A 13,607-nucleotide genomic window follows, 5' to 3' on the forward strand; every position below is an offset into this window, starting at 1 on the left:
CTTGGTGTACATGGACGACATCATTATATTTTCGACAAGCCTTGAAGAACATACATCCAACTTAAGACTTACCTTTAAGAAATTGCGCAGTTCTCGATTAAAAATTCAAATAGATGAATGCGAATTTCCTAGAAAGGAAGTAGAGTTCCTAGGCCATATTATAACGCCGCACGGGATAAGGCCCAATCCTCGAAAAATCGTGGCAATTCAAAAGTTTCCAATTCCCCGGTCAGCCAAAGATATGAAGTCATTTTTGGGACTTTTAGGATATCACAGAAGGTTTATAAAGGACTTTGCAAAACTAACAAAGCCCTTTACCAAATGTCTCAAAAAAGGAGAAAAGATAGAACATTCATCAGAATTCATAAATATTTTCGAACTTTGTAAGAGAATACTGTGCAATGACCCAGTTCTACAATACCCAGATTTCGAAAAACCTTTCATAGTAACAACAGATGCCTCTAATTTCGCTATCGGTGCTGTCTTGAGTCAAGGCAAAATAGGAAATGATCGCCCTATTGCTTATGCATCCCGAACCTTGAACCCTGCTGAAGTAAACTACAGCACGATTGAGGAGTTACTGGCCATAGTATGGGCTACTTAATATTTTAGACCATATCTATTTGGCAGAAAAGTTCTCATATTTACCGACCATTAACCTCTCCAATGGCTTTTCAGTCTAAAAGAACCAAACTCACCTTAGTGAGATGGAGACTGAAACTTGAGGAGTACGACTATCAGATAATGTACAAAAAGGGTAAACAAAATACAAACGCCGATGCTTTATCAAGGGTAGAAATCAATCAAATTGACAGTGAATCAATATTAGTCAATCCTGGAGACATAAATGATGATATAAATCAATATCTAAACTCTGAACAACCATTGGACGTATCCACAGAATACCTGGACAATTTGGAACAGGTATTCAACCCCAACATCGAAAACAACAAGAAAATAAACATAATATCTGATATTCAAATAGTACCCCCTTCTAATCAGAATCTATCCCCTCGTATTATAACACCGCCACCTGACAACGACGACGGTGAAACCGTTCACTCTGCTATAGAAAACCCAATACTCAAAATCAAAATAACCGAGCATTGCATCAATAAATTTACTAATCAGATTATATTCAATCAAAAATAATCTGGTTCCTATCATGTCATTCGCAGTAAACCCTTCGGCACAGGCCGCAGACAAACTGTTTATTTACCTGGCAACTTTGAACAGGAAATATTGAATTTTTTCAAAGAATACGTGGACCCTAAAAAACTACATTGCATATTCATTAATAAATCAGAAATTGACCTTGCCCAAAAATTATCTAACATTCTCCGAAAATTTTTCAAAAATCAAGCATTCAAACTTTGTATTTCACCACAGTTCGTCAAAGACGTAACGGACGAAGATAGACGAACAGAACTTATAAGATATCACCATGAAAAAACGTGTCAACGCGGAATAAACGAGTCTCTCTTAGCCCTTAGAAAAATATATTTTTGGCCAGGTATGAAAAACCAAATAACATAATACATAAATAATTGCGACATATGCCAACAAGCAAAATATGATAGAAATCCACCTAAGATCAAATTTACATTGACCCCAACACCGACAGACCCCTTGGAAGCAATTCACATAGACACATTTCAAATTTCAAACTCCAAATTTTTGACCATTATCGACATTTTGTCGAGGATACCCCCTCGAACCCATTTGCACGGCAAGCGTGGTTTTCGACAATTTAATGACTTTCATTGCACATCACGGAATCCCCAAATCAATCACGTGTGATAGTGGCACTGAATTCAAAACTTCTTTATTCAAAGACTTCTGTACCCTCCACAATATTAAAATTCATTTTACAACACCCGGGAATTCAAATACTAACAGCCCAGTAGAAATACTCCATTCCACACTTATTGAAATGTTTCGAGTTCTTAAAATGAAAGACCAACGAGCGAACCCAAAACAATTAATGCAATACGCTATAGTTGGGTATAATTCCACAATTCACAGTGTCACGAAACAAAAACCTTTTGACATCATCCACGGACTACTTGACGCTCTAGACCCATTTGATATGTCTGACGAAATTATAATAAACCAGTATATAATCGACCGTCAAAAAAGACTAAAAATCTTTTTTGAAAAAATACATGAAACCTCACTGAAACACAAGACCAAACTTAACGAAAAACAAAATGAAAAACGTGAAGAACCGCCCGAATTCCAACCTGGGACTTAAATACACACGACAAAAAACAAACTTGTACACAAATCACAAATGAAAAGACCCAAAAAAGTATCTGTTCTTTCACAGGACAATGAAACTGATGGCGCCATTGCTTTGTGTAGCCATACTCCCAACGACGTCCAGAATAGCGACATAAAAGTCTCACCACTGAAAACTCCTTTGCTCCCTTTCCACCTTGGAACTTCCAAACTAATCGAAACCAAACACACCTTCATCCATTTTGTCGAAATATCCCCAATTTTCAATCAACTAAAAAATCTACGATCCTTTTATAATAAAATTGCCGACCACGTTAGAAGTCATCAAGTAGTGAAATCTAATCAGCAAATGCCACATCATGAAATAATAGATGAAATAGTAGAAAATGTCAAAATCAACCTTCCGCAAACACTTTTGTCCAATCTACTGAAACACGCCGAGTATCTTATTCTAGAAGTAGAAAACAAAATTAATAATATTGAACCTCAAAAGCGTTCGAAGCGCGATTTTTTGAATTTAGTGGGAAAAACTTCCAAATGGCTTTTTGGTACTCTGGACTCAGATGAAGTTAAATATAACGATGCTATTCAGGAACTCCAGCGTAACCAAAATTCCACTCTGAAGGAAATCACAATGCAGATATCGCTTTAAAAAAGTTGATAGACAATTACAATAATACAATAACTCTTCTTACTACCAATCAAGAAGTAATTAAAAAACGGCTAGATTTTCTTCAATTCAATAGCAGTCAAAACCTGATAGAATATTTGGGAACGCAAAATACATTAAATCAAATTATATTAAATTGCCAAAATTTAATTACTTTTCTGGACAATTTAGAAGATGCATTAACATTTGCAAAATTAAATGCATTACACAGCACTGTGATCTCAGCTACGGAGCTATAGTCCGTTCATAATTTGTCGATAGCACAAAATGAGGGCCCAAGTCATAAAACGGTCGTAAAACTCGTAAAATCATAGGCGGAGGTTCCTGAGGTGTTTATTCATTAAATATACAGCTTCAGTTTATATTCGAAACTTGCCTTGAAAGGGTGGAGTTGTTACGAACGAAAATAATTTTTGGTTTAGTACATTTTTTAATCGCATTTAATTTACGGCTCGTTGGTGTTTCGGCGTCTACGGCAGTAATTAACGTCTCTAAAATTTATTTTGCGAATTTTGTGCAGTGCGTGAGTAACTTTTTTTCATATTCCTGCAAACATATACGTACCTTTCGTTCCTGCTTGTTTTGTTTGATTGCTTGCGATGGCTTCGTCATCATCATCAACATCATCAAGTTTTACACCGGTACTGTTGCGTACAGTCAGTAAGTCTGTCTATTCACCAAGAGAGAAGACTATTGTTTTGAACGTTCACGATGCTCTGGTTTCTCAGAATCCCACAAACACTGTTCAGAACATAATCAAGAGTTGTGCCAACATGACGGGCGTAGGGGAGTCAACAATATAAAGGTTCCTATCAGAAAGGAAAAAAAACCTAACCCAAATACAAACGAATACTTAAAGAGGGGGAGAAAACCTATTGAAATTGATGAATTTGCCAAAAATGGTATTCGAAGGCAAATTCACGATTTTTTTTACAAAAAAGAAATACCCAACTTAAACAAAATTTTACAAGAAGTTAGAGACGACCCGGATTTGCCTCATGTCGGACGAACCAAATTGTGGCAAGTTTTAAAAGAATTAAATTTCCGGTGGGAGAAATCAGACCGAAAATCACTTTTGATTGACCGGGAAGAGATAATATGTTGGAGAAGAAAGTATCTAAGATCTATACGAAAATTTCGGGCTGAAGGAAGGCCAATTTACTATCAGGACGAAACGTGGGTAAACGCAGGTCATACTCTCACAAAAATTTGGACAGATAAAAATATATCAAGCTCCAGGCAAGCCTTTATGGAAGGTTGGTCTACTGGTATTTCCCCACCCTCTGGTAAAGGCAGTAGATTAATAGTTTCTCACATTGGCAGTGAAAAAGGATTTGCTAAGCATGGTTTGTTGGAATTTGAATCCAAAAGCACAAAAGACTATCACGAGGAGATGACAGCTGATGTTTTCGAAGAGTATTTTGAGCAGATGATTGAACATATACCACCAAACTCAATTATAGTATTAGATAATAAGTCCCTGCCTTACGAAGATGGAATGGTTAAAGCAGAACTTTTAAAAATTGCCCGGCAACACAAATCTAAGTTCAAGAAATACGTAGTTGACAAAATGGCGGAAAGACGAAACATCACAGTCCTTAGACTTCCACCCTCACCCTACCACTGCGAATTAAATCCAATTGAACTCATTTGGGCACAAATGAAAAGCTATGTGGCTAGAAAAAATACGTCATATAAAATACAAGCTGTTCGTGCATTGTTATATGAGTCTTTACATATTACAGAACAAAATTGGCGAGATGCAGTAAGACATGCAATAGAAGAAGAACAAAAAATGTGGGATCTTGACAATATAATTATTGATGCGACTGTAGAGACACAACCGCTAATTATTAACCTGCAAGACGACTCGGATTCCGAAGATGATCGTGTTTATTTTGAATTTGAATAGTTTTGTAAGTAATCGTTGTTTATATCATTTAAAAATAGGTATTAATTAAATAAATGTATCTTTTACAAATTGCAAGTAACTTATTATTTTTGAATAAAATAAAGAAATTTTTTTAAAATAAAAATACAGTTTACAGTACCTAGAGTTTAAGAATATTAATATATTTATTTATTTAAAGTAACTAATGTTTTAATCATATACTCTATGACACTGGTCACTCATTTCCACTCAAAATACCTACATAATCGGATTAAAAGTTTTATAGCTGTATTGTATTTCTTCAGATACAAGGTGGGTTAGTCGAAAACATCTTAAACTGCCAGTTTTAGTTTGGTTTTTGTTATTATATCATATTAGCTGTCCTCTCTGTATTTCAGTTCTCTAATGAGGGTCAAACTTGCAGTGAGCTATCAACAAATTATGAACGGACTATAGAAAAGATAATGGGGCATCTATCTTCATTATACAATAAAGACAGGATTCCTCAATTTAAACGTTATATCTCATATTATCAATTGGTTGGCACACAGGTTACCTTTTCAGAAAACAAACTTATATTTTTAAATCTGTCTGTCTGTCTATCCCAATTATTAATTCCACAATCGTCCCAAGTCACCCGTTCCTACTACTTGGAGAAAACCAACAACAGTACGAGGATGAGATGAGCCCAACAATCGAGGACACACATATTTGTCACGATCATCGGGATCTACAATGTATAGCAGCCCTTATCAAAGTAACCGACAATCCAAATTGCTAAACCGCCGGAGTCTACGTAGCCAACCCCAGTCAACACGTATTAGTAATCCCAGCTGAAAAACCCCTGAAAATCCTGGAAACCTGCCAAAACGATGAATTCACACTCATAGGAGAACCCAGCCTTGTTGAAATACCATTCAACTACAGAATCACAATCGGCTATATTTTATTTTTGCAACTACTGACAATTCACTTCTAGTACGAGTACACTTTGTATCTACAATAAGCTCAATTGAGGAATTAAAGACTGTATTTTTCTTGAATATGTCTAAAGGGTCCAATAATGACTTTACGAAATGAAGTCGTAAAAAGTTGGGTGGAAGTCTGCAAGGTGCTCAACATAGGTTTCGCAACTTTATCCATCCCATTCTGGATCGTTGACGTTTCTGTTGTCGAGATCTGTGCAGACGGTAGAGACCTAAGACCCAGGAACTAAAAAGGCTCCCGGCGTGAATGGGTGATAGGTAGAAGTAATATACATTCCCGTAAAGGAGCGAGAGACGTGAAGCTCCCTGTGTGAAAGAGCCCTTACTGATCTTACATTATCTATAAAGATGACAGTTCCTTTATTTTCCATAGTTTCTTCCAATTCTTCTCTTAAGCTTCTATCTTGGTTTTGTTTTTGTAAGTATCTGCTGTCGTTTTCGGTGTATTTTCCTTGATTGTTGGCTGCTTTCCTGTCCGATTGTGTGATCTACTGGTAACCTAAACTTTCCTCTGCGTCTTTTTAATTGGGTTTTTTTTCGAGTCCATCTATGTCCTTTCCTGTTGGTGGATGTCTACACCTTTTCGAGAATTGTATTTTAACCTTTGAGTAGTTTTCTTCTGTAAGGGGTTACTTTTGTATTTTTTCCTTGCCATCAATTCAGTTTTAGATTTTGCATTGGTGTTTTTAGCAGTTTCAAGTGTACTTCTAAATTTTTCAATGAACAGTGTTAATGCATCTATGTTTGAACAGTTTATTTCTGTTTGTCTCTTTCTGGGAGATGTTTTCCATTTATAATGATTCATTATAACATGCCTCGAATGTACTGTTTAGTTTGTTTACGAGTTCTTTTTTTTTGAGTATTAGCAAATTTCAATTCTTCAGTTATTTGCTCATATATTTCATGTTTGTTTTTGTAATGGAAGCTTTTGATCCTCTTCGTCTTTGCAGTCATTACATATAATTTTGTTGTTATCTAGCACGGTTTTGTGGGGTATGCGGGCTAAACAACTTTTGTGGGCTACACTATGACATTATATTGTTACGTTTTCCCCCGTGGGTTTATCAATAATTGATTACACTGCTTTGCACCGCACTGTTCACGAAACTTGACTGACTCGATATGCTCATGGATAACGTTTATATTTGGCAATCGAAGGCGGTAGAAAATTCGTCGGCACCGAAGCCAGTGGAATATTATCCTGAATTCCATCAAAGCCGATGCAAAGACTAGAATAATCAAGTATGCGCGCGGCCGTGATCACGTCACAGTTGATTTATGGCTACCAGTGTCGGCCGGCGTTATTTTATTTAGGGCACAGATGATTTACAACAATATAGACACGAAGTAACAGATATTTGGTATTTGACAGCACATGAAAAAATACTCATAACTTTTGATGGAGTTGTCAACAAAACAGTTTATATTGTCAGTCATCTTAAACATCAACCTAATAAATTCAAGAGTTCTGAAAATTTACTGAATTACCAAATAGAATTGAATTCTACACCTCTCCTGAATCTGTTTTCTAATGTGGTCTTATATGACCCTTAAATGAGTTTGTTAAAAAACAATTTTTACAATGTTTAAAATTTTAATTAATTTTTATCTTTACCCTGTACTATTATTAAGGTAGGCCATATTTCAAATCATGGTATAAACACAAATCGTAATTATTTCACTAGATGTCCATTCAATGAGTACTAGTCATTACAAGGTTATCAAATCAAGCACAAATTATGGAGAATTTACTCAGTTTGAAAACACTTGAGAAAGGTATGGTAGAGCAAAACACATTTTGTGGTTTTGTAAATTATCCAGTGAAAATCCCATAATAAAGTTTGTTTCTGTTTATTGATTTGTGTTTTGAAATCCTACTTTTTGAAATTTATAGACGTTTTTCCTATATACGTTTTTCACCACCATTTCAGCTTGTAAACACTTGATTTGTTGCCCTTTTCAAAATTTGACTTCTTATTTTTTTATACCTATGTCTACTCAAGGTGTTACCAATCTTGTATGCTATGTTATGTTTAGTTAGTAGCCTGCCTAACACTCACAAACATCTATTTGTTTTGGGAAAGAAAGGTTTTGGCTCATTTATGTTAGTTTCATTTTTAATGTGAGGGTATACTTGGTTAACCGTTTGTTTGTTTGAATAATTTTTATAACAGTTAAGGATGTAATGAATCATGTTCGGTTTGAACATAAATCATGCTATGGTAAACTGCTAATTTATAATGATGAGGGTGATTAGAAAGATTGTAATAGTCGTGTCTGGTTTGTGATGAATTGTGATATCATTCTTGTTAATAATTTTTGTAATTGTGAATCCTGAAATGTTCATCAAATTATTGGTTTCTAATGTATTGTGAATTTTATGTTTTTGTGAATACAGTTAACATATTGAAGAAATATCTATAATAAGGAACTGCCAAGCTTGAAATTACATAAAAAATTCCTGCCTCTGAATATGTTGCTTTCATAAGTTGATTATATCAAAAGTTGAAGCTCATGTCTTTTGTCTGAGTTGGCTACCCTGTTTATTTGGCATTAGTGTCAATTGTCGCGTTAATTGTTCACGCCATTACTAAATATTGAGACCACTTATGGAAATGAATACAATGAAAATAGTAAATAAGACTCAAAAATGGATGATATAAACTTCAACTACATATGATAACCGACATTACTGACTAATATACAAAGTACTCAACACAGAAAAAATATGTGAATACAATGAAAAATACTTTCAAGCAGCAACTAAAAATTAAGATTGGACAATACAAATTATTAACAATGTTATTGGTTTCATTATCACGACACGCGAGTAGTATCAGCACAGCATGGTTCTTCCCTCTAAAAATTGAGTGATTATAAAAAAAAATTACCTGTGTACCAATTGACCAATAGAACCATCCTACATAACTGGGATGCCTAAACCAAGCATACACACCATGTGTTACCAGTACATGGTCACTGGATTTCTCATGTTGAACCTGAAAAAGAGTATAAAATAATCAAGCCTTGATTTAAAAAAAAAGGAACAAATTTACCAAATGACTAAAGCTCGATCCAGCTGTGAGCATAGCAACTTTTCTCAAAATCTCACCAAGAATGCACATTAGTAGACCTATATTCGAGAGCCAGTTGATCTGTTTCATTCCTGGAAAAGGAAGGTGTTTGAGAAGTCAAAAAGTGCAAGTTGACTCTTAAAATACCAGAATCAATTCCCAAATTTTCCCTGGCCATTTTTTTCTCCTATATTATATAGGAGAAAAAAATGGTAAAATAGGTATTAACCTATTCTAGTAGAACAATTCAAAAAGTAAGTAAACCATAAGAACAAAATTTGAATAATATGATTCAAATAATATGATATCAGTGAAAGTCAGGGTGTTTGGTGTAGGTGCTACAGACCAAAATTCCATTTTTTAAAATAGAACGCCCTGTATATCATTACATATTCAGATGCTACGTTAAATTCTGATATCATTTCATGTTTGGTTTTTGAAATTGGGTTACGGCGTTGTCGAGTTATTGCACTTTTCCTTAAACATAAAGTTTCAAAAAAACTTATTTACTCGTACACGAATCCAGTCTATGTCTTTTATTAAATTGAACTAGACTACTACTGAATACAAACCATTATTCTCATCTTTACGATACGATATCGATATCAGTTGAATATAATATTGAAATTCTTGAGAATGTGACTAACTTGAGGGTGAATTGCTTTATATTGCACAATTTCATCAAGTAGCTTATGCTTGTTGATGCCATAGTAACAAATGTTGTTGAATTGTATCTACTTGTCAGTTCGATTGAGTGATTCTTTGCAAAACAGTAACTGTGTTCTTTGTGCGAAAACTCCAGTATGCCTTTCGCGTTTAGTCCAAGTGATTGCATTGATATGTTATTAATTTTTGGGGAATGTCAGAAAAACTGCCGTCAAGCACAACGTCTATACCAAGAACGTTTTCCAGACAGACCCATTCCGTCACAAATGACTTTTTCGAGAGTTGTAGAAAAATTGCGAACTGGGTCATTTCCTTCTACTATAAATCATCGTCATCATACGAGATCTGTTAGAACTGAAGATTTAGAGATCAATGTGTTGGCTTATATTATTATTCACCCACATGTTTCTATCCGTACTCTTGCAGAAGAAGTCGGTGTGAGTAAATCTAATGTAAAGAGAATTCTGAAAGAAAATAAATACCACCCATTCAAAATTCAGTTGGTACAAGGTTTGAAACCCACGGACTTTGAACGACGACTTGAATTCATTGCTTGTATTCAGGTAATATTACATGAAAGTCCTAACATATTCAGTCGAATTTTGTGGAGCGATGAATCGCGATTCCACAATAATGGAGTTGTGAATCGACATAACAGTCACTATTGGTCTCAAGAAAATTCCCACTGGGTCCGCGAAAGTAATTTTCAAACTACTTGGGGTATTAATGTATGGTGTGGATTGTTCAATGGCCGCATCATAGGACCTTACTTTTTCAATGAAAATCTCAATGGATTGCGATATTTACATTTTCTAGAAAATGATTTGATCCAGTTGATGGAAGATATTCCCATAGCAGAACACCAAGGAATTTGGTGGCAACAAGATGGTGCTCCTCCTCACAATTCACAGGTTGTTACTGAATATCTGGATAGAACGTACCCAAATAGATGGATTGGTAATAAGGGTCCAATTCGGTGGCCGGCTCGTTCCCCAGATTTATCACCGCTTGATTTTTTCCTATGGGGTTATTTAAAAGATATTGTTTTCACTACTCCCCCTTTGAATGTGGATGATCTGAAAATGAAAATTCGACTAGCGTGCAGTGATATTACGCCTGATATTATAAGAGCGACTTGTACGAGAGAAGTGATTCGACGTTTCGAAGCCTGTATAATATCTAATGGGCATCACTTTGAACAATTTTTATGACTTATTTCTAGGTACCTACCATTCTTATGAAATGATTTATCAAGTTATATTATTTACATTGTTATTAATTAAATATTTGTTTTCGAATACACCTCTTTCAATTTCGCAATTGTTTCATATTCAAAATGATTCCTGACTGAATTCCACAACTCAAAATTGAAACCATTACTTCGAACACCCAAAATTTTGACTAATTTTCATGTGATCTGATGCAGAGAGAATAATTGTATGAGATATTTTTAAAAATAATAGTCGTTCTCAAGACTTTACATTTTAAGCAATAACTCAACAACGCCGTAACCGAATTTCAAAAACCAAACATGAAATGATATCAGAATTTAACGTAGCATCTGAATATGTAATGATATACAGGGCGTTCTATTTTAAAAAATGGAATTTTGGTCTGTAGCACCTACACCAAACACCCTGTATATTTAAAAATTATATCAAAATATAGCTATTCCAACACGTACTTCAAACAGGACATAACATCAATTTCGATAACACAAAGATGCTAGCAAGCAACGAAAACTTTTACTCACGAACAATCAGAGACGCTATCGAAATTGAAAAACGACCTAATAATATGAACAAGAGGGATGATGCGCAAAGATTACCATCGACATGGAGATCCGTTTTATCGCTTCGCACAAGCAATCAGACCGCTCAACCCCAGAAACAAAACTCGGTACATGACAATACAGGTACAATAACAGAGACAGGAGAGGCAGCTCAGGTAATAGGAGCAAAACAGGTAGTCGAGCAAACACAGGTAGTGGAGCAACGCAGGTAAAGGGAAACATCCATCCCTATAAATTGAGACACAGAGTTCGAACTAATCAGTCTAGTTGAAAAAAAAACCAGACATCACCAGAAGATGGCAAATGAGACTTTGCCGAAACGTTGTGAAAATAATCCTTATGGGGAGAAAATATACAGAACACGGAGCGAAACCCGAGAAAACAGCTCATCTCAGAGAAAGAAATCTGGAGATATACAGGAAAAACAAAAAATCTCAAATTATTTTTTTGCCTATATATTTTTTATTCGCAGACATATTGAAAATCAGTCCACATTTTGTTATTGGCACTTGATTTGGGCTCTCAGAATATATCCATGAATCTTTTATACAGGATGTCAACTGACTTGGGCCACCCCCATCTTTGAATATTTAAATTAAATACGGATCTGTATTTTTTGTTGTAGGTTTTGGATCGTAGACGTTCACTTCATACTGACAAGTTGAATTCAATTGTATATTTCGGGATGTTTCGGTAATATTCGATTATAATTGTGTGAATTATTCCCTTTTGAATTACGGAATGAAAACATAATAGCAACTTTCACGTCTCCCTATGTATCGTTGAGTCTTTTGAGAATTTTTTTTTTCATTTTCAGGTATCTATTTATATTTTTTCTATTGCTCTGAGCGTTTTCTACAATGAACTTCGAATAAGAAAACCTTTTATGATTATTTGAAACATATCTACATCAAAAATATATTATATGTGTTTTAATAAGCAGAAAAAAAATGATAGCAATAATAACATCCGAAACGAACACTACAATTGTAATGAAAATTGAAACCAAGTAATTTATATAGGTATAGGCATTGTTACGAAATCATTCAAAATCATCAATCTCGAGTCTTCCACATTTTCTATCTCTCTGCCAGCGTAAATCCTATTTTTCAATGTCCCCCATAAACAATAGTCCAAAATAGTAAGATCTGGTGATCTTGCAGACCACCTTATTGTCCCATTATTTGTCTCGAAATGGAAGGACTCCAATTCGAACATTTATTGCACAATTAATTTTTTTGTGTATATACATTACTTACTTCATTTCAATTTTCATTATAATTATAGTGTTCGTTTCGGATGCTATTATTGCTACCATTTTTTTTCTGCTCATTAAAACACATATAATATATTTTTGTTGTAGATATGTTTCAGATAATCATAAAAGGTTTTCTTATTCAAAGTTCATTGTAGAAAACGCTCAGAGCAATGGAAAAAATATGAATAGGTGCCTAAAAATAAAAAAAAAACTCGAAAAACTCTACGGTACATAGGAAGACGTGAAAGTTGCTATTGTGTTTTTATTCAACTCAGTCAACCAATTTCCAGGGCCGTAATTTGAAAGGGAATAATTCACACAATTATAATCGAATATCACCAAAAATTCTCGAAATATAAAATTTAATTTAATTTCTCAGTACGTAGTGAACGCCTACGATCCAAAAACTACAACAAAAAATACAAATCCGTATTCAAAAATTCAGATGACACCCTGTATAAAAGATTCATGGATATATTATGAGAGCCCACATCAAGTGCCAATAGCAAAATGTGAACAGATTTTCAATATGTCTGCGAATAAAGAAGATATAGGCAAAAACATAATTTGGGATTTTTTTGTTTTTCCTGTGTATCTCCAGAACCAAAACACCTATATTCGATTTCTTTAAATAATTGAATAGTTCTCTAAAATACGCAACTTTGCCACAATCTAACCGACACTGTATCTCTTATCGTTTACGAGATCCCCATGTACAGAAATGAATTTGAGTAGCCCTGTATATATAGATATAGATTTTATCGAGTGTGTATGATACAAATCAAAAATGAAACAATTCGTGGACACAACACTCCAAAAAGGGGTCAAACCGCGGACACGTGTTTCTGGCTGTTTGCCTCATCAGCGCGGTGCAGCCAAGTATAAAGATGGGCAACAATTGTTTGTATTCTATTGTATTCGATCTATAGAGATAGAGTAGGGCCTAGAGGATGACAGCATGACCAGCTGTCGGAAGCGCTCGCAGATAATTATGTTATAGAGCTTCAAATCCTTTTTGTAACTTACATT

At 34.7% G+C, this 13,607-nt stretch overlaps 1 protein-coding gene across 2 annotated transcripts in view; it reads right to left on the bottom strand.

The window, feature by feature from the left end:
• Positions 1–13,607, bottom strand: part of ste14 (isoprenylcysteine carboxylmethyltransferase ste14) — a 91,932-nt gene that overhangs the window by 11,271 nt on the left and 67,054 nt on the right. For both annotated transcript variants that reach the window (XM_074185534.1, XM_074185535.1), the window contains exons 3-4: positions 8,845–8,954; positions 8,680–8,787 (exon numbers count right to left, since the gene is read on the bottom strand). In XM_074185534.1, the coding sequence (XP_074041635.1) occupies positions 8,680–8,787; positions 8,845–8,954 (218 nt within the window). The remainder of the gene's footprint in view (positions 1–8,679; positions 8,788–8,844; positions 8,955–13,607) is intronic.

The sequence above is a fragment of the Leptinotarsa decemlineata genome, unplaced genomic scaffold (genome assembly GCF_025532065.1).
Source record: "Leptinotarsa decemlineata unplaced genomic scaffold, Ldec_3_MD MMD2_tig00026375_RagTag_RagTag, whole genome shotgun sequence".
NCBI lineage: Eukaryota > Metazoa > Arthropoda > Insecta > Coleoptera > Chrysomelidae > Leptinotarsa > Leptinotarsa decemlineata.